The sequence below is a fragment of the Topomyia yanbarensis genome, chromosome 3 (assembly GCF_030247195.1).
Source record: "Topomyia yanbarensis strain Yona2022 chromosome 3, ASM3024719v1, whole genome shotgun sequence".
Lineage (NCBI taxonomy): Eukaryota > Metazoa > Arthropoda > Insecta > Diptera > Culicidae > Topomyia > Topomyia yanbarensis.
The window spans coordinates 115,714,267-115,737,064 of NC_080672.1; the positions used below are offsets into that span (position 1 = coordinate 115,714,267).

Consider the following 22,798-nt stretch of genomic DNA (forward strand, 5'->3'; position numbering starts at 1 on the left):
TGCTTCTATTTATGACTTTTCGTGTTTCATTGAGCAACTAAGCTGCCCTCTTTTGACGGCTGTGTCTGAGAAATCTGCGTCACGAATGGTATTTTTCCCGTTTTTCGTGAACTTTTTAATTTTACCAATTTCCAAAAGTCTACTTTTATTGGGGAGATATTAAATTATTACCAATATTTAAGTTAGGTGTTTCTGAATCGGTTGGTGTATGAATGATTAAAATCCATCTAGTAATATCGGAGTTATAAGCGTGCAAACCTTACATAGTTTCGTTACATGGGAGATAGTTTAGATTTTAGAATGACACCTAGCCCCAGATAGTGGAGTAAGACATTTTTAATGTCAAAAATTGAAATTATGCTTCTTCCCACCATACCCGGAGAAATTGATGTAAAACCCGGAGGCCCGGAGATCGCTCCCGAAAACCGGAGTCTCCGGGTCAAACCCGGAGTGGTGGCAACCCTATCTGATTAGGATCAGTGTGCGATGGCGAATCAAAATGAAAACATTCACTGCCAAAGTCAGGTGTAATCCTCAATGCAGCCAGGCCCAATTATAGGTCAGTTGGACTTCTATTGTTCCGGCGTGAATCCAATTTGGTGCGATTGAGGTTTCGGTGGGGGGGAGTGGTTTAGTACCGTAGGCAGACAGTACGTTGTGTGAAATAAAAATCCCGAGTAAACAAACTGTTTTGTTTTCAACTGAGTAGTACGGAGGGGAATTGGACGTATATTTTAACGTTCACGACGGATGGATGGTAATTTATGCACTATTCACATTGAACTTAGCCGTCGGCGAAGGTGAATATATTTTCCGTTTGACTTAGGTCGACACTTTCGTTTGAGCGATCTGCTAGAATCAATGTCATACGCTGTTAGTTAGTGCTGAGAATGTAAACAATCCTAATGACGATATAGAGGTTGATCGGACTTTGCTGTAGTACATTGTTTTTATAGTACACACCGAAAAATAATGAAATTTATACGATATGTAAATGAATACGAATGTAAACATATAAAGATTGAATCAAAAATTTGATTGAAAATTACGTTAAAATCAATTGGAACATCAAACAGCATACAATTTTACACTTTCATTCGTATTACATGTCATTCATTTTACAGCAGTATTCGAGTAAAAATACATTGAAGTGCATTGGTTTTCCGTGTAACTGTAATTTTCAATCCACGTGTAAAATTATAATAAAATTCGTTGAAGAAAGCACGACAAGTTTGTGGTGGAACTTAATTTTACATTTATAATCATGCTCCAAATATATAAATGCATGAAAATAAACTTAAAATTACAAAATATTTTTTCTGTGTATGTATTCAGTTTTTATTTACAGTATTTAGTATTTATTTGCAGGTATTGGCTTGATATTCATTTGATATCGCAAACGCAGTTTAGATACAATATTGAGATACACTCCTTCAAAAATTACGAGTAATACAACCATTTTTAACTCAGTTATATTTACACTTTTAAATAAAAATACTGTGATTCCGTGTAACACCTAAAAAGTAATTGTGTTGTGTCTAAAAAGTGAGGCTGAGGCTAATAAAAAGCTTTGAAATATTTTATTTTGAAAAATTTAGAGCATGAAGTTTCATACCGTGGGTTGATAGTGCACCAAAATTCATAATAGGGAAAATAAGGAGGTCCTTATTTAGTACAAAATATTCGACCCTACATGCCTAATTATAATTTCTTCAACTTTCCACACTCTCCGCATGATAGTATGTTATAACCCCTGATAATAATATTGAATAATATCATAAATTCATTCCATTGCTAAAATTGCCACTGAAACTATAAAAAGTATACTTCACTCTGAATGAGGCATCAATTCTATAGTAACTTAGATTCTCTGTCTGAGGTGTAGATGCAAACGCAAACGGGAAACTACAATTTCCTCAACAGATGAAAACAAGCTAAACAAACAAACTAGTTTTCTTCGACCCAAAAAAATCAAAATTTGTGGAGAAAGAAAACCTGTAAAAATCGATTTTTAAAATTTGCGTCTATCTTCAAAGTATGCAAAAGTAGAACGTTGACTACCATATATCATAGGAAGTAAATTGTTTTTACAAGTACTAGGTAGATTCTAAACACGAATGCCTTTCAGCGTCCAAGTAACATCACGATGTAGGCAACCCGATAAATATTTTTTAGAGACGCCTTTCTAGATTCACTACTACTCGATGAATACTAAGCAATGAAATAATATGTATTGCATTATTATTTTTTTTTTATTTGACTGAATAAACGAATTCCTAAAAATCTGTCCCTCCTCCATCCCTTCCAAGTGAAAAAGTGAAATATAGAAACTTGTAAGCAATTATTTTCAGTTTGTGAAGCAATATCATGGCTCGACAAATCCAATCTAGAAGAAAGTCTACAGAAATTCTACTGTATTCTAGTTTGTATTATAAGATCGTTTCTATTATGAATGAAAATATCTTTTGAAGTTGATTTTTTGCTTTTAAATACCGAAGACAACCATCACTATACTTAGTATATTTTCTATTTCTACCCGAGCCAGCGCGAAGCGTACGACAAAGAACAATACCTTTTTGGCATCATCTTCACTTCGTCTCATCAGTATCCGACACTAAGTTAGTGACATAAAAAACTAGCACCGGATTTACGTAATACACTAATTGTGTTCCTGAGAAAACCTCTAGTCAAGGGTGATCATTCTGATCAGATAAAGTCGAAACGCAAATACCAATTTAGTTGTAGTTTACACCATCCTTAGTGGAGAAAAATTGGTCTCATCCAAATGTTTCTCCTTACGGAAAAATATAGTAGAGTTGCCATAATTACTATTTTTATGTTAAGCTTTTTACATATTTGGAACATGTAAAATAGCCACGACTACGCTAGACTAAAGCGTTGAAACGTGTCAAATAAACGAATTTAAAACAAAGGTTTATCGATTCCACGAAATTCATATTTTTGAAAAGAATACGCTGTTCAAGATATCTCTAGAACATTATGTCGAAAGGTTATACCACATCGGTTACAGTTTATATATCGTCGCTGTTGTGCTATCTTATGACAAGCGCCATTTTGCACATTTCGAGAAAAACGATTTTTAAAGTTTGAGAATGAATATCATGAAACTTATAAATGGTAGAAACAATTCAGAGAAGACAATTGATGCTTCTACCTATTCTGTACTAATCTCTCAAATATTACGAAGATCGGTTGACTATGTAGCGAGTTTTCACTAAAAATGTAAACAAATGTCGCACTCACACGTGTCATAGGTGTGCATTGATGAAAAAATTTGTATGACGTGTCATAATCGTGCATGGAAAATTTTCCATAGAAAAAAATCACCAATTATGAACTTTTATTCATATCTTTGGCTTCATTTGGTCTATAAACAATCGGTTAAATGCATTTTGAAGGAAATGAGTCAGGGAATCTAGAAAAAATAGTTATTTTTAGTTACAGTGTTGCCAAATAGGCAATACTTCCAGTTTAAAGCTAAAACTGCGTTTTTCTCCCAATACATGTATTTTTCTTTTGAAAATTATTATGCCATTGTGTTCCTACGACATTTTTACACATGAAAGCAACTAAAACTTTGTTATAACTTGAGCCAATCCCAAGATATAATGATTTGAAGCAAAAAACTCACAATTTCTGATCATTTTTCTCGCTATATTTCAGTAACCAAGCAAAATTTCAAAATTCTGGAAACGCCATCTTGTAGAGATTCGAGTAATGTGGCATATCTAACTCAGTTTACCCCAAAATAGCGTTTGTCATAAGATAGCACAACAGCGACGATATGCTTTCCGAAGATTACCATTAAATTTGAAGTATGGAAAACATTCTCTTCAACCGGAAATTTCCTGACCACTTCACAGTGGGTTTTTTTGCCAAAAGCGTGCGACAAATTATTCATGCGAAAACGGTAAAGCGTATAGCAATGATGTCTTCTAGGATGTTTTATTACGATCCAAGACCTTAATTTCGATGTTATATGTAGTTATAGTGATTAATCCCCCTTGAAATGAGATATTTGATACAATTTTTTTTTTCAAAGTATGAAAAACAAGATGAAGTCTTCAACAATACTAAAGAACCTGTTTTTGCAACCATTTTTACTGAAGGCCAACAATCTCAATTTATAGAACACTCGAAGTTATTGACCCTTAAAAACAGTTTTTCAACACAACTTCTTAAATATCGTAGATAAAGCTTCAGTATGCTCGAGAAAGTTATATCTTTTCAGAAAAGATCATTGCTCTGTCTCTTGCGACTTAGAAGTTATTGGGTAATTTTTGGTAAAATTAGCAAAAGTTTTGAAACTAAAACATTTGAACGGACAAAAATGGGTAGCCAACTATTGTTTTTCAAAAAATGTCAAATATCTCCGAAAATACTCGAGATAAGAAAAATTATGCGGTAATAAAATTTGTGTATTTTGATGAGGGAAATAACTTTGTAAAATATACGAAACCCGATAATTGAATTGATATTTTTAAAAAATATAATTTTGTGAGCCATCCAAATATAGCAAGCTATATCTTCTTAAGCATTTAAAGAAGAGGCTTCATTTTTTCAGCAAAACTATTCGTGAAAGTAATCTCCAAAACATTTTTAAAGACGTCAGCTTTTTTCTTTTACCAAACAAAAAAATTCTTGAAAAATCTCACTCACATAGGTGGATTAGTCATGAAAATCATGATAGCAAATGTCAAATCTCGCTATTTTTGATGAGTTGTCCGAAAACACCACTAACGTAAACTCTGCCGTTTCCACGTTAATAACCCATCACCATTTGAAACACTTTATTTTTCAAAATTGCCAAATCGCTTTGAAAGTTCATTTTGATAACTTCAAACCTTTTTACGGAACGTATCAGAAAGATATTTAGAAAGTTATATTAATAAATTGGCTTCAAAGAAATCATCCACAAACAAGCAACAATAATGTTGAAGATAATAAAGGTAAATACATTATGCCTTCAGCAAAGTTGTTGACAAAAGCTCTACAACTTTGCTGAAAACATGATTTAAATATATGCACCTGCAAGAGTTCTTTCGTAAATATATCTCACTTCATTAAAATACTAACACCATATGAAAGGATTTGTAATGTCCACAAATTTCTCCGAAGACCCCATTTACCCAAATTTAACGATTGGGGCATAATCAATAGATCGCACGAATTTGGCAAAAAAAACCACTGTGCACTTGTTAGAATCCCTTTGCTGCCCAATTCGGACCTTCACATATTTCTTAGTCATGGTAATACTGTGATAAGCGCATATATCATTTTAACTGCCGTCATAACACACAAATTTTGACGTTTCTAAGTTTTCGTGTGTGTTCGCTAGGGTAACATGTTTTTTCGGAACGCTTTTTTATAAATCATCCCCGAGCTCATGAGCTAATACCACTGTCACATCGCAATACGACCAAAGGAGTGACATTAACCCTGGTAGCCTAGTCACTCCCAAAGATTTATCAAACCCCCATCAAATTGAAACGGTCGGTACGGTTGTCCACGTTACTTCCTTAGTAAAGGTTTGGAATGATTCGTTGATTTAATTCTTCATTTAATGAATAATTTTATTGCCGTGTAATCTTGAATCATCTTAATTTTGTACGCTGCACAGTTGGCCTGGCCGCTTTAATGTTTATGTCACATACCACATCTGCCACAAACATTAATATTGACAGGAAAAATTGTAGGCGAACGTCTCCAATTTTCCAGGATCCCTACATGTATTGGCTGTGTATATGTAAACTAGACTAGGCTGTAAAATCAGAAATTTGGTTGAAAAAACCTTAATTTATTTGTAACTTATGTAAAAAAAATTAAGATATTTCTTTTAACTAAAAGACAATGTCTCTATAAGATCTAGGTAGACTTTCTTTATTCTTTTGAATTTCTGCGATATTACAAATGGTCGATTAGCAATCTCGTTGTGAAATTATTGAAATATTGATTGGTACATTTCAAAAAATTGATTGAAGAATGTTGGGGAACCTTGCAGCAATTAAAACATAGCATTTCATAATTTATATTTATTTTTACCGATTTCACGAGTAAATGATAAAAATTAATATAAAAGACGAAATGCTCTAGAACTCCAACTTCTCGTGTTCTGACAAAGGTTCCGTTCGATTCCCGAGATTTGTTACTATGTTTAAATTGCCGCAAGGTTCTACTGTATCGGTTTTGTTGGCAACTTTCGGCAAATATTGATACTAATAGAAACGAAAGCAATGAAATTGAAAGACGGGTAGGTATTCTAGAGCGAATTATTTAAAAACTTAGAACGGAAAACTAGGACTGGGTATGCTCATATGGACAATCTCTTTATAATGCTCCACTCAACCAGCTTTTGTTCGTCTTATTCTGACATTCGCATTACATTCCCAGTCCACTACAATCTGACGCATGCTGTAGCTTTTAGAGATTAGTACGTTTGAATATTTGAAGCTGCTTCTTTTCTCAAAAACACCGAACACTCGTTAGTCTACTTCATTCAACGTCTATTCCTCATGGCCGTATAGAGCAACAGGGAGTATCAGTGATTTGTACAGGACAAGTTTGATTCTCGTCTGTACGTTACGAGACTTTTGCTGACTATATATAGCATAGAAAGTCGTATTTGCAACTACATCATCCCGTTTTACCTCGCAGCTGTCATCGATTTCAATTCTATAGCTTTTGTATCTATAATTGGTCTGAACTGAATGTATGTAATGGCAGTAATTTCGATTTTCTTCAAGATTTTTTCATGTTTCAAAAAAGTGTTAAACTGAGTTCACTTTTCTAAGCTACGATAAACTATGTTATTTGAATCATATCCAGTAATTAAGTTAAAACAATGTTTAATTAACTAAGCTAAGATGATAACACTTGGTATGCATGTTTAAAAAAGATCATAATTAAGAAATCGTCGATATTTTTGTGATCTACAATGAGCCATTGATTATGCGATTCAAATATTCAAGAATACAAATCTACCACGATTCAATAGAAAAGAAGCCAGACCGTCCCGATGAACTATCGTCGATTGCGGCTACCAACTGTCGCCACCGCATACCCCAAGTTCCGTGCAGACTTGATTTATTTGTAAACATCATGATTTACAGTCCCACTACATCGAGCACAACTACTGCCCGCTATATTCTTCAACCACAAAAAGGAAGCCCCCACCTCCTCACAATCACATTCATGCATCAAACTTGCCATATTTCAACGCTCGATCCAGTCGTGGCACTTGGACCCCAAAGCACATAAATATCTAGCAGCGCATTATAGGAGAAAAGCAACATCGACGGTGCGCATCAAGTCGTCACCGTCGCCGTCCCGAAGCTTGGTAGGTAGTGCATCAGCCGACAGCGCAGCGGGCGAAAGAGAGCGCATAAGCAACAACGGATGAAGCGTCCCAAATACGCGCCACCGGCCACCGACCGGAGAGAAAATCCGAAAGCCTAGTAGCGGACGAGAAATCATCCGTGCGCCGAGATTAAAAATGAATGTAAAATCAACCAATGGTATCGAACCGAAAGAGGGCGGTGTCTAATTGCTGCAAGCTCTCGCCGATCGGACAAGGAAGGGAAACTCGAAACCCTGCCAGCCGTAGACCAGGGAACGACAGAGACGAAGAGTGTGGAAATCAAAGCGAGACAAATCCATATCTCGCGCAAACGAGTGACCCGGGTACCACACGAATACATGCGCAGGCAGTGAAAAGCTGCGCCGAGATATATCGGTACATGAATCTGTGAGCAGGAGGGTGAGAGAGAGACGGAGCAAAAGAAAACGATAAAGTGGTCCACTGGATGTGGGGAGTAAAAAGGTGTACCAAAACGGAATCGCTAATGAGGAAGAAAGAGTACAAGAGAATCACACCGGTGAGCCGAAGGAGGAAATGCAAAAATCAATAAATATTAATCTTGACGTTTCGGTACATACCTTTGCCTATCAGTGCGGCGAGTGGAACAAACGATGGAGCGAAGGAGATTCAGATAAATAAGAAAGCGGAATTTTTAAATTGCTTAAAAGTGCTAATGTGGATCTAAAAATATTGCTTTGATAGGATGGTAATTTATACGTGAGGCGTTGGGTGCTGTTCATAATTGGCAAACAGTTGATAAGTCAGTGTCAACTGAAATGTTTTCTTTGTTTGGAAACGTGCTGTATTTATTGCTGGGAAACTAGTTTCAGTAGTACTAAAATGGGGTGGGACTGAACTTGATTTGAAAGAAGTACGACAGTCACGAGTGGATCAAGAAAAAAATTCGGAGGGGGTTCGAAATTTCGATTTTGAAATGTTCATTGTACAATATGTAATATGTAATACCCATACACTCAGGTTGTTTTTACGCGGGGGATACGCACCGCGTAAAAAAAGCGCGTATAAAAAACCGCGTTAATTGTAAAAACTGCGTTGATTGGAAAATCCGCGTAAAAAAACCGCCGTAATTGAAAATCCGTGTAAAAAAACCGCGTTAATTCGAAAATCCGCGTAAAAAAACTCAGCAAATGACTTAGAATATTTTTGGAAGTGTTTTTTGCACGGATTTCGTAATTAATGCGGTTTTGGCAAACATATTCTAAGTCCTTTTGTATGCAAAAGACTTAGATATTTCTCTGAAAAAAATTTCTAGGTCCTTTTAAATGCTAAGAACTAAGAAGAATTTTAGCAGTTTGTTATTTTGCGCGGATTTCGCAATTAACACAGTTTTTGTAAAAAATATTCTAAGTCCTTTTGAATGCAAAAGACGTGGAAGAGACGGGTCTGCAAGACTCCTTATGGATCACACCCCAACAATATGGGTATTTTCAGAATGGTCTTAAAGAGAAGGTGCCAGAAATTGATTTTTGACGCCATTTTAAAATCAAAGATGGCGACTTCCGGTTTAGCGAAATTTGCTATAACTCAAGGAAGGATTTTTTTCGGAAAAAAGTCTGTCTTTTGCATTCAAAAGGACTTAGAATATTTTTAATTGGAAAATCCGCGTAAAAAAACCGCGTTAATTGGAAAATCCGCGTAAAAAATCTCGTAAAAAACCGCGCAAAAAAACCGCGTGAAAAAACCTGGTTGTATTTAATTAAAATAAGATTTGGTTGTCGAATTTGGCTTGAAATGATTTTGAATTTAGAAATAGAAACTTTTTTTCAAATTTCTCAAGAAGTTTCGAAAATTTTCGAGGGGGGGGGTCCGGACCCCCAGGACCCTCCCCCTGGATCCGCCACTGCCGACAGTACAGGAAAATTTAACAACAGTGTTTTTAATGTGCGATTTGTAAGACTTTCGATTCAAAATTAAATTAATGCGACTTATATTTAATTGGTTTGTGGCACAATGTGGTGTTATATCAGACCATTTTCAGATACATAGGGCAATAAGCCTCTTTCAGCCTTATTAGGAAAGAAGTCGCACTGTTTCATTAATTGGTCTGGATTCAATCAATGGAATGCCTATAACTTGATATCGATTTGCTTCGTTCCTAAGAATCCATATAATAACAAAAATGTCCTGAAAATAGTGAAATAGCCGTATTTGAGCGCAATGAAAACTCGAATCGAGCCCCACTTTCCGACTTACCATCACAGATTAACAGACATACTATTCGAAAATAATGCATCTTCCACTTAAACAGTCATTTTAAATATATTTGTAGTTGGGACTGCGCCCGCATTTGCGATGACGGCGCCACTGACATATAAACGAGCATGCGGGGATTAGCCCACTAGTCCAAAATTGTTCCTAGGCATGAGTGATAAAACTCCAGAAAATGAGTTTTTGGCACCGTGTATAAAAGGTGGAGCTAGTGCTCTGGGAAAATGAACGGATTTATTGTAAAACTATTTAACATTGCTTTAGTATATATCGAAAGATTTTATTATCTTTATATTATATTATTATTTATAATATGTTATAATAATTATTGTTTTATTATTATTATATTATATTATATCCAGGTACCTTGGTCGTCATGACTAGACGAATGGGTGCGATAATACCCAACATCAACCGTCACGGTGTAGCTTTATACAGCAGGAAGACATTGTTCTTCACGTTCGCACAATGTATAATCAAATCGGGTAGAGCCGTTCCTGTCGCTCTACGCTCGCGCTTGCCGTATTCCTATCTGGTCGAGTTGTAGAAGACTGAGCTATAGATTTTGAAGATGAATTATCATTTTTATTTAGTTATGGGAGAAAAAGAGAGAAGAGCAAGGCGGCGTATCAGGAAGCTAGGCCCGTTTTAAAACGGGATATCAATCAAGTCAGATTGCCATTCGGAGCTGAACCGAGAAGCAGACATCAATTCCTGCCGGACGCGTACCGTGTCTTGATGGCGAAACTAAAGGGCCCTTCGACACCAGCTGAAATGTGTCCTGGTAAGCTAAAGATAAACGTTGAGGGTCTCTTCCCGAATCGCGATCCAACTATCTGGCGATCGACCAAAGCCAGGGAAGTCACGGGCGATTAAGCCTCGTATAAGCTGAATACACTCGGAAAATTCTGGAAAGAGTCATCCTTGACAGGCTAACGAAATGTACGGAGGGTAAGGGCGGACTGTCCATGATGCAGTTATGATTCCGCGAGGGAGAATCGACAGTGGAGCCAATTCGGACAATGTTCGAGAGTGCCAAGAAGGCATCTAAGCAGATGCTGAAGAGGAGATCCGGCGCTGTGGTTACAAAAGATGTGAAGAATGCGTTCAACAGCGCCACCTGGGAAGCCATCGCCGTAGTACTGCACAGAATGACCATACCAGATCCTGACGAGCTGCTTCCAGAGTAGAGTACTGCTGAACGATGACCGGTTGAGCTTCAACAACTACGTCGACTACGCCTGCGAAAGGTCAGCGAAGGCAACGCAAGGAACAGCTAGGAACATGCCAAACGTCGGCGGTCCGAGGGGTAGCACGAGACGGCCTGCCTGGTGTGCGGCGCCGAAAACCAAGCGGATCCGTGAAAAGCTGAACAGGACGTTCCGGCTGATGCTCGTAAGAGTCACGAGTGCGTACAAAACAATATCGTCAAAGGTAGTATGCGTTATCTTCGGGTGAAGATGTTGAAAATCGATTTGATGGCGAGGTCGTAACAGAAATGGAACAATACAGAGAAAGAAAGGTGGACCTACCGGCTCATCTTGAACCCGTCGACATTGTTCAATAGAAAGCACAGAGAGCTGTATCAGGAAGTATCTTTATCGGTTCGGGCACGCAACGTCACCTTTGTGCCCGTGGTGTGAGAACGCCGGGACGACACCGGCGCTTATGGTTTTCTAATGTTCGAGGTTCGAAGCGACACGCTGGGAGATGCTTGAAACGGTAGGACCAGACATCAACCGTGTAAACGTCGTCCACAAAATGATAATCGACGTAATCGGTCAATAGAGTGTTGACGCAGATCATGACCACCATATAGCGGAAATGGAGTGATGAACAGCAATCACTGCCGGGGAACTCTCCGCTGGTGTAGGCTACATCTACCGCCGGGGATTAGTCGAGTAGACCGCAGCAGAGCACCGGGTATGGCTCGTCGGAGCGCCAGCGAGCACCCTACCGGTAGGCCTGAGAGAAGTATAGCGAAAACAGAAGTAGAATCGGTGTCGGGAGAACTTCTTCCGCCAGGGACCTCTCCCTCGGCTTTAGTAAGATTCAGCGACGGGACTAGATTGAATAGATCGCGATGAGATACCACCAGTTGTGGGTTGTCGGGGCACCAGCGAACCGAACGCTTTGCTCCACCGGAATCGCTGAACTGACCTCCTGCCTGATTGGCTCTGTTTCGGAAGAACTTCTCTCGCCGAGGAATTCTCCATCGAAGTAAGCTAGGTCCATCGTCGGGGACTAGACCGAATAGTTTTCGAACAGGTTGGGAGCTGAATGGGTCAACGAGGAAGTGGTGCTAAATGATATGATAAGGGAGCCAAAGGGATTAAAGAAGTTACGGTACTGAATGGCACTGGACAAGGAGCCAAAGGGCTCAAGAAGTTGCGGTGCTGAATAGCCCAAGAGGTCAATGGCTGCAGTAATATGGGCAATCTGTAGTTTTCGTAGTCTCATTTGTTTTCTTTTATTTTTGTTGGGATTTGGAACCACCGCGACATACAGAAATAGCGTACTGTGTGTGGATGGTCGAAAACTAATGGTGTGTCGCCAGTTGTTTAGTGTTCACGCAAGACATGTGACTTTTTGCTAATTTGGGTAGTAGTTTAGATACATCGTCTAACTAGACACCCAGTTGGCGCTAGTTACTGACGAGGAGAATCCGAAACACTAAAACAAAAACCATACTTTATGTAAGGTCTTGTGTCCTTATGCACAAAAAAATTGTTGTTGTCCAAGATTTTCCCATTTGGGAATTTTCATAATGGTGTGTCGAGCAGTGCTGTTTTATTGAAAGAGCTTATTTTAAAGGAAATAATTTTGAAAGAACTAACTAGAAAGTAGACAGACTAGCGTGGGCGCTATACACATAAAATAACCCCTCCCCGAAATAACGTAAGGTAGTGTCAGTGAGGAGTCACGTTCGGCGTAAGAGTAGTTAATAGTATCCAACGGGGAAAACAGATCGAAATGGTGAGTGAAGCGAAAGCTATTATGTGAAAAAATTCCCCCAGAGGCAGGATTCGAACCCGCAACCTTTGAGACTCCGGCCCAATGGACAAACCCTTGTCCTATCCCTGAGATATGATGACGCAGCTGCCATCCAACACATTCTAGATATTAAATAGAGCAAAGTGTGTGAGTGTGTGATCTCGCTTTGGCAGGGCACGATCACTGTCGCCAAAAAGTCAAAGAAGGTATTGGCAGTCACGTCAAAAATAGATTATTTGTATAAGAGTAGTTGTTTTAGCGGGTCGGGGCGGAATTAAGATTCCTGCTTAAAACTCAAAACTCGCGGAACTGCTATTAGATAAACTACGCTATGCACCCATGATAGACTCCTACGTGCAAGTATTGTAATCTGACAAAAGAAGCTAATAACAATCCCGACCGACGGGTTTACACCAGTCACCCATAAATACAAGAAACAAAAATGAACATCTGATGACGGGTACCAAGACAGCTTTAACGTTGATGACCTTGACATAAAAACACGAGACCAGGACCGTTTCTAGGCATATCTATCTGCGCCATCAAACTAGAACTTTCAGCTTGGGCAAGAGACCTACTACTAATTCACTGACGTAACGTAGTAGGCGCTCGCAAACTAAGAAATTGATACATCCAGATGCAACCACAGCAAAAAAACTAATGGATCCAAAACGAAAAGACTTACGTATAATCACAGGCCTATTTACAAGAGACTGTCCTGCCAAGTATCACCTAAGAAAATTGGCAAATATCAAGCGGCCATTTGACGATTCTGTAACTACGATCCCGAGAGCTCGGAACATATTATTTGCCATTGTGCAGCTGTATTTCTTCGAAAGAAGCGATTTTTCGGAAAGCATCTTATGATACCTTGCGTGGTGTGGTATACCTGTCCCAAACGGATCATCAGCTACATTACAGGGTCCAGCTCTCGCAGTGTAACCAAATTCAGACCGTTCGCGCAGCTGTCGCACTGACATCAGCTGTCTATAAATTCTCTGACAGTTCGGAGTACAAAATCATTTCACCAAAATTGAACGCAAAAAAATAATCTGTGATGGAATTCAAATGAAGGAGTTGCCTCGTTTGGCCGAAAGCGGCCAAAATTTGAACATCGTGTTTTCTGACGAAGTTGTTTTAAGTTGAACAATTCGTAAATTCTCAAAACAATAGGGTTTAGTTGACCCACCGTTCATATGAGAATTTGAATGATCGGTTGGCCATTAGAAAGCAGCACCCACCAAAAATCGGAATCGATTGAAGGTAGAATGACCACACGAAACGTATGTACCCGTTTTACCCCAACTATTCCCATATCTCAAGAAAAGAGGCTGAATTTGGCTGATGGCAAGTAGTAATTCTTATGTAGAAAAATCCGGGGAATCGATTCAAGATATATAGAATGGTCGTTTGAAATGTTTGTATCCGTTGAATGACCGGACAAAATATGTGTACCCGTTTTACCCCAAATTCCTCCAACAACTCAAGTGTGGAGTTAAAGCTGGCTGCACTTCTTGGAAAGAGGCTGAATGCGGCTGATGAAATGCAGTAATTCTTATGTACAAAATTCCGGGCGATCTATTGAAGATTGAAGCGTGTGTACCTGTTTCGCCCCAATTCTTCCCATAACTCAAGTGGGAAGTTAAACCTGGCTGTGCTTCTTCGGAAGACGCTGAATGTGGCTGATGAAAAGCAGAAGTTTTTATGTAAACAATTTCGGGACTCGAACGAAGATAGTTAGAATAATCGCATGAAATGTGTATACCCGTTTAACCCCAATTCTTCACATGATGTGTATGTGGAGTTATACCTTACGCATTATTGAAAGATGCTGAAAGCGACTCACCTAAGTAGTTTGTCTTATGTAAAACAGTGCAAAGAATCGATTGAACATATGTAAAATGACCGCGCGAAACGTGTTTGCCCGTTTTACCCCAATTCTTTCCCTTCTACAAGTGCGAAATTGTATTTACCACATATTTCAGAACGAGGCAGTAAATAGTATTTTTTATGTTAAATCCAGGAAATAAGTTGAAGGTAGCTAGAATGTCCACAGAAAACAGGTGCATTCGTTTTACCCTAAGCCCCTCACATAACATAGGTGTAAAGTTAAATCTGGCTGTACTTCTCGGAAAGAGGCTGAATACAGGTTATGAAAAGTAATAATTCTTATGTATAAAAAATTCACTTTCAGCCTATTACTAAAATGTAGTTAGGTTTAACTGAAAACGCGATATGAAAGAAAATGGGGTAAAACGGGTTCACACTTTTTGTACGGCCATTCTAACTATCTGTAAACGATTTCTCGGGTTTTCATAAATAAGAATTATTACTTTTGATATCCCACACTCAGCCTTTTTCGTAAATGTGGAGTAAGGATTAACTTCAAACTTGAGTTCTCGCAACTGGAGTAAAACGGGTACACATGTTTCGGGCGGTCGTTTCACAATCTTCAACCGATTCCCCGGACTTATTCGTATAAGACTTAATACATTAGATCAGTCGCCTTCAGCCTCTTTCTGAAATGAAGAGCCAGATTTAACTTCACACTTGAGTCTTGAGAAAAATTGGGGTAAAACGAATACACACGTGTCGTGCGGTCCTTCTAACTATCTTCAATTGATTCCCCGAAATTTTATACAATAATATAACTACTTTGGAAGAGCCGTATTCGACCTCTTCACTAAATGTAAAATTTGGTTTAACTTCAATCTTGAATTATAGGAAGAATACGGGGTAAAACGGGTTCACACAGTTCAAGCCGACGTTCTGACTATCTGTAATCGATCCCCAGGACCTTTTTACATAAACAATTCAACTATTGATCAACTGTATTCATACCCTTTGCCATGTTTAATTTCCCTCTAGAGTTTGGAGAAAATTGGAGTAAAACGGGTAAAACTGTTCCGTACGGTAATTCTATCCATCCTCACTCGATTCTGTGAGCTTTTTGCATAAGAAACACTACTTTTGATCATCGGAGCGAAGTCTACTTCCAAGATGTTGTGTAAAGTTAAACTAAAAACCCAACATTTGGGGAGAATTTGGGTAAAACGGAGTAAACTGTTTTACACAGACAACCTTTTATAGAACCATTGAACATTTTACCGAAGAACTATGGTATCCCGTATTCCGTTTTCGTCCAAATTATATAGCAAATAAAAATTAAAAAAATATTAGCAACCTATTGAGTCAATCTGTCAACTGTTCTTACGGCATTGAATTAGCAAGGGACAGGAAGGTGAAGTATATTTTACAATATTAAGAGCCATAGTACTCAACGGAGAGCAAGGAGTTGAAGGAAGAAAGTTTAGAAAAGCGTGGAAAGGGTGATATGAGCAAGCTAGATTTTACCAGCGACTTAACCCTTTGTCTGCTACCGCAAGAGTCAGGATCGTTTGGCATTAGAAATGCGAATCACATGAATCTACGGCATGTCCGGACAAGCGTAAAGTAACTTGTTGCTGTCATTTTCAATACCTGTAATCGATTCCCCAGACATTTTTACATAATGAGTGCATATTTTCGATAACTGCACTTAGCGATCTATCACGCTATAGACTAATGTCGCGTTTTTGATACTTTTTTCCCACAATACCGGCAAGTCAGACATTCGGGCAGCTCGCGATTCGTTTTTTAACCGTCTTAAGCCCAAGCCGAATTTATGACCTTCTCAATCGATTACCCTTCGAATGTCGGACCCTGTAATAATGTAGTACCCGGTTAGGTCGATGCGTGTGGACAAACAAACAACTTGTTTGCAACTACAATGGATTCGGGCAATTTGTAATATGTAGAGCAAACAGAAGTCACAAACCTTAATAGTGGTCGCAGCGGTAAAGTTTCTCATAACAAGACAAAAAAAACGAATGAACTCAGTGATTTTGACATGATCGTTTGTCTTTGTTGTTAATTATAACATACACCGGTTAGCCCATCAAAGTAATCAGATTACCTAGAATTGAACAATTTTCGTACCGTGGCTGTCATTGGTGGCATAGCGATTTTCAACTGTGCGAAAAGTGCAATCAATCAGCAAAGATATAAATATCAGACACCTGCACTGAAACGCTTGATTCATTTCTCATTACTTTGGCTTTGACTGGTAAACCCTCCCATATTACCATAGATACTGGGACAGATAATTACAATTACCTGTCCGCTGCTGTCTGGGAAGACTGTACCCACCAGCACCCACCGCGTGCTTCCGACGATTGAAAAGGCATCCACCTAACGGGGGAAGAACCAATCTTATCTCGTTCCAGCAGGCGTCTAGTGATAAAAAGCTAACTTGCCATCGCAGTTTTTTTTTCTCTGTGCAATAAAAACAAAATTTGTTTTGATTTTTACTGACTGGACAATTTCCTGCTGATTGAATGATAAACTGCTCTTACGTGAGTGCTTATATAAATAATCAAACCCACACTGAACGTTTCAGGTAGACCGGGGTTTTTTTCTCGCTCTCTAAACCGGAAATTAAATTTTTGCTTGATCATTCGACCTGTCAACGTCAAAAGCATGGGCAGGGCAACTGTTCGTGTAAAGTAAGTTCAGCAGTGAAAAACATGAGTAGAATCTGGAATCCGCTGCTACCTACATTACCTACATTACACAAGCTAGACACCACACATGCGCTAAGCTTTTTGCTAATCGCTAGCAATTTTCGGTATCTGACTTAACGAATTAATTTTTCGGAGGGGAATGTTGTTTTTTTTTGTCGAATCCGGAGAATCAACGCGTGAACGGAAAATTGGAAGTTAACGGCGGACACGCGGTTTGCCGATAAGATTAATACCTGGACTGGTAACGTTTACAGTCTACTGAATTTATTATAGCTGTACGTGAAATGTGTTCGTTGCCGGTTTTGTCTAACATCACGATATTAAATTTGTCTGTCGATTCAGATATATTGGGGTGGCGTGGGTGAGATTTGAGTCCAACGTCTACGTGAAAAACCAATAGCCTATACGATTATCGAGATCATGTTTAGGATATCATAAATAGATTTTTTTAGTCTAAATAACAACAATTTTCGTTGTTACATTCTGCAATAGAAGCACTTTCAACCTCTATTTGCATTAAAACCGCTGGAAATGTGGCTAGTCTAATCAGACCTACCACAATAATGGTACCTACCATTATATACAAAATGCTTTCCTAATCCCTTCCAAAGACCAAAGATAATCACGTTTTTCCACCAGCGTAACCGCACCCGCAACTGTTATCAATTTGCAAATATGTACCCCAAACTTCCTCAGTATTCAGGAGCGGCAGTTAAGTAAAAAAAACAACAACCACTTACCTAGCATTTTACTGAGATCGGCATTGTGTAGGTCTGGATTCTCGTCCGCCAGCTTTTTCCGTTCCACCTTGGCCCATACCATGAATGCGTTCATGGGCCGTCGGATGCGTGCTTCTTTGGCACTTTTCAGCGATCCGTGCGGGCCCATTTTCCCATGACCTCCCGGGCCGTACTGTTGCCGCTGGTGCAGTACGCCATAGTTCGATGCACAGAACTCACTCTGATAGGGGCCGGGTGCCAGTGCGTAGCCACCCCATCCGCCGGGCTCATCCTGGGGTAGGATGGTGGGTATGACATCTTGGTAGGGGGAATACTGGCTCATCAGTGGGGAGTTGGATAGCAACGGGGACTGTGAGTTCAGCAGGGAGGGATTCGACGAAAGCAGGGGCGAGTGGGATTGCATCAGCGGGGAGGACATCATGCCGTTACTGCCGGAGCCATGCATGCTGGGACTCGGTGGTGCTAGCATACTGCCGGCACCACCAGCCGAGTGCTGACCGGACAAACCTGGCAGCGGGGAACCGGCTGCTGTGTTCTGTGACTGGGATTGTTGGCTCTGTTGCTGCTGCTGTTGCTGCAGGGGGTGGATGTAATCCTCGTAGGATCGGTGATAGCTCTGCTGTGCCGACTGCTGATGTTGAGGTGAGCTGAAGGAGGGAGACAAGAGAAGAAAAAAAAACAAGTTTAAATCCAAATTCAATCAAGCTGATCCTAGACAAATATTGTAATGTGTTCTGTAGACAGGGGGACTGATAGAGTAGAACTAAGCGAAGTCATCGCCGGGGAGAATCGTGTGCTGGCGATATTCTTCTACTTGGTTCATCGTGGAAATACGATTAATCGCGATAAGCGCGAGTTTACTTGTTGACTTGTTGGTCTGCTACTGCGCGAATGGCCTCGAGATATCACACGGTTTCGTGACGTTGCGCCAGCAGTCGATGTGTGTTCTGAGCCAGAGCTTGGATCTGGCTCGTATGATTTCATCAACCCGTGGCGTTTGGGTGCAGACATCATGGGGGAGGACGAAGGGGAAGGTGGTGATGGCAGGGTGGGGTGATGATGAGTGCGATAAGAATTGCTCACCGATTTCTTGAGGTATCGAAGTGACAGGAAACGAACAGGTGAGATAAGAGAGTGTAGCCGAATTTAAATATTTGCTAGTAGCCTCATGGTGTTGATGATAATGATGATGATGATGATGATGATGATGGGGACTTTGGGATCGAGAAGCTTTCGCGTGGAGATAAGATAACCTGCGCAGCCCGTGTCGGTTGGATTCCGTTGGGGTAAGCGATTCTTACCGCAAATGCAATATAAGCTTTTTGAGCCAACAGGTCAATAGTTGCGCGATCTAATGCGTGGAACTGGTTTGTGTTTGGTTCAACGGCTAAAGTGGGAGTAATCGTTGGATTATGAACTTACTATATAGCTGTTTGGATGTGTAGTTTGGTAACGTTGATTGTATGAGCGGGCGAGAGAAGAATATGTATTCACACTATGTATTTCGTTATGTTGATAACCTGATATCAATTACACATTGATTATTGCGATTTTGGCTTGTTGGTACTAAATTTGAAAATAGATTGAACGAAAGTAATTCAACTATAGTCTTCTACGGACTGTTCACAATTTTACACTGTGGCTAAACGAAGGTTTAATCCATTGAATACTGAGCCATTTTTAGTACAGAAATATCAGTATTGAATAAAAATAAATACCGGTATTTTCTGTACTATGAAAAACTTTTGATAAAAAAGATGGGTGGCCCAGGGTGGGTAATGTCTAGGACATAACCGGAGTGTCGTGACTACTCGTTTGACTTGTAATTCAAATCGAATGATACTCAATAAAATATGTGGGAATGTTTCAAGTTATTCTTTATAATAATTATGGTGGTTCTGAACAAAACCTTTGTTGTTGGCGTCTGCGTTGACAGGAGATGCGCTGGATTCTAAGCTCGTTGAGACATTCATTCATGAAACGAACAAATTTCATATTTTCTGGCTTTGAAATATCAATGTTAAAATCTTTGGAATCAACCATCGGAATTTTTTTCCTAGCGTACAGGAATGAATCACACTTAGCGAGAAACAAGGGCAGGAAATGTCCGGGACATAACCGCGATGATCATATTCTTAAAATTCTGCTTGTATCTCTTTCAAATGGCCAAATTTTACGCATTAAGTTCGATTCACCGGGCTCAGCGAAATTTTCCTGGGGATCCCATTCGTTAGTCTATTCAGTAAAACAATTTTATTACCGAGTTCTCCGCATTGAATACAGGTCAATAATTTCATATGATTTCAACAAGAACACAATGTACTTGTATGACAGGTGAGAGTGTTTTGAAGTGGTTTTAGTGGAGGTAACAACATAAAATCGTGTATTGGACATTTTACAATGATTCTCCTTAACCCTGCAATACCACGGGATTGGCACCAGAGGGTTAAGTTGTTTGGAAGAGATGACAGTTATTATATGATAATTAAAAATATAAAATTGTTCTATAAATTGCAAAGTTATTGCCGTGTTAACCTGAAAATTTGTCATTTCATTCATATAGGAACAATCATAGAAATTATGTCATTTTATGCTTTGCAAGATTTGAAATAACTTCGAAGTGTGGTCACGACACCCCTGTTATGTCATACACATTACCAACCCATATTTTTCCATTATGCATTCGTCCTAATAAGATAACTGTGGTGATACAAGACGAGAATCTTTTGAAACGATTCAAACCTTGCCGACGATTTGTTTCTACTGCGTACACCCATACGAACATTCCCCTTTCGCAGCTCATATCGAATGAAGGCGCTTTGCATCAAAGCGTTCCAATTTATTAACTTTTCGGTGCTGATGGAAGGTCATCTTTTTGTGCGATAAATAAAAAAATATTTTCATCATTCGTTTTGGTGTAGCTTTCGCTTAGTGGTAGAGATGCCACATTCACTGATTTTCTTGGAAGGATTCGCAAAAACCTTCGAGTTTGTAGATTAATTTGAAAAATATTTTCTTATATGATAATTATTTTTAATTATACAAATTAATAAAAGGAACTTCCTAATAAAATTCTTTTTCCATTATATATTCATCCTAAGATCGGTTTGCATATAACTATGACACAAATCCATCTACAATTAACAGCGCTAACGGAAAATAAGCACTACTAATTCTATACAAGTATTTTGTTAGTCCTGAAAAGAACTGTTGGCAACATTAGAGACGCGTGAATTTACTTATCTTCTTCGGGCAGCTTTCTAGGCAGGTTTGGCGGCCTTCTTTGGCTTTGGGGTCTTCGGCTTGTTCGCTGCAGCCTTCGATGTTTTAGTGGCATTTTTAGTGGCAGTTGCTACCGCCTTTTCAGTGACTGCCTTTCTTAGTCATTGGCTTTTTGGCCTTCTCACCGCCACCACCTCCACCAACGTTTTTCTTCTTCTCTCTGGTGGTATTCGATTTGATTGGTCGTCCTATGCAGCTTCTCACGACCAACTAGCACGCACGTCCGTTATGCATTGCGTATAAGACACGTCTGTGTTTGAGAAAAGCTGCGACACCCCTATTTATAGGTTTTATCATTAATGTTGATTCTCATTTAAAGTAGTTTTTGAACTATTTAAACAAATTTTATATAGCAAACAACGTATTGGTAGCAAGCGTTGAACGTTTTCCTTCCGATTTATGAAACAAGATTAACAATCCGTTTAGTAGAAGGAAAGTTTCATTAATATCCACTACTATCGCTTTCTCGCTCGTTCTCTTGCCGTGCACGAGCCTTTCCTTTCGTTCTAGCTTCTAATGGCATAACCAAAACTAATATGCCTGCTTTCCCCCACCAACTGCTCTCGTCAAGCAACCCAATACGAATAATCGTAGGCACAAACATATATTTAAAACTTTTCATTATTTTATTGTTCGGTTGGTGCACCATATTGACGGCTCTGTGCGGGATGGGCTGAAAATTTTCACTTTTCCGATTCGTTTTCGAAAATTTTTTCAAAACACTATTTTTCCGTTGATAATGAATGTCCTACATATTCCAAAATTTAATACAACATTGGTACAAATATTTTCGACAAAATGTCGAAGAAGAGGGGCCCCTATATTGAAAGGTAAGTCGTTAGTCACGACAAAAATATATTTGACATAGAACTGACACTTAACAAGAATCAAAATGTCATCGTCTCCATAAAACAATCTGGTAATAACGGAAGTCAATCACTAACCAGTAAAATAAACACTTGAAATGATTCGAAGTGTAAAAATTAATCGATACTCTTTTGGTATACATGATTAATGGAAGTACAAAAGAAACAGAAGTAGAATTGAAAAACACATGTAACAAACTACTTTAACTCGTCTAGAATTTCATCATGCTATGCTGACTGGGAATAGATGATTCACGTGCGTCGGTAAATTAATTGTACCTTAATTTATTCAATGCGACCTTCCCGAATGAATAGAATCGAATACATAAATTGAACACCGGAAGTATTAACCACTATTCTATCATATAAGCCAGCTCTGCATCCATTCCCTCACCCAACTATCACAAATACTCAGACGAACACATACACAGATAGACATACGACTAGCACATTACAATTGTACACTAGTACTAAAAACTGTAAAACTAATAGTAAACTTCTACTTATCTATTTATTAAATTAATTTAATTAGCCTGTGTATGATGACGAAGTCGACCGATAAATGGATACAAAATGCCCCCCACTGTGACCCATACCAACTCTCAGCCACCGCGCAAAGGCTAGTGGCTGAGAGTTGGTATGGGCTCGCGCAGAGTATGAAAAAACATAAAACATAAACAAGGCCCTCTCGATGTCCTCGATGCGCCACTATCGAGGCGTAATACAATAACCATCTTAAAGCAATTG

The 22,798-nt window shown here is 39.1% G+C and overlaps 1 protein-coding gene across 2 annotated transcripts in view; it reads right to left on the reverse strand.

Moving 5' to 3' along the window:
• Positions 1–22,798, reverse strand: part of LOC131688471 (putative transcription factor SOX-15) — a 259,207-nt gene that overhangs the window by 127,432 nt on the left and 108,977 nt on the right. For both annotated transcript variants that reach the window (XM_058972749.1, XM_058972748.1), the window contains exon 2: positions 17,904–18,550. In XM_058972749.1, the coding sequence (XP_058828732.1) occupies positions 17,904–18,550 (647 nt within the window). The remainder of the gene's footprint in view (positions 1–17,903; positions 18,551–22,798) is intronic.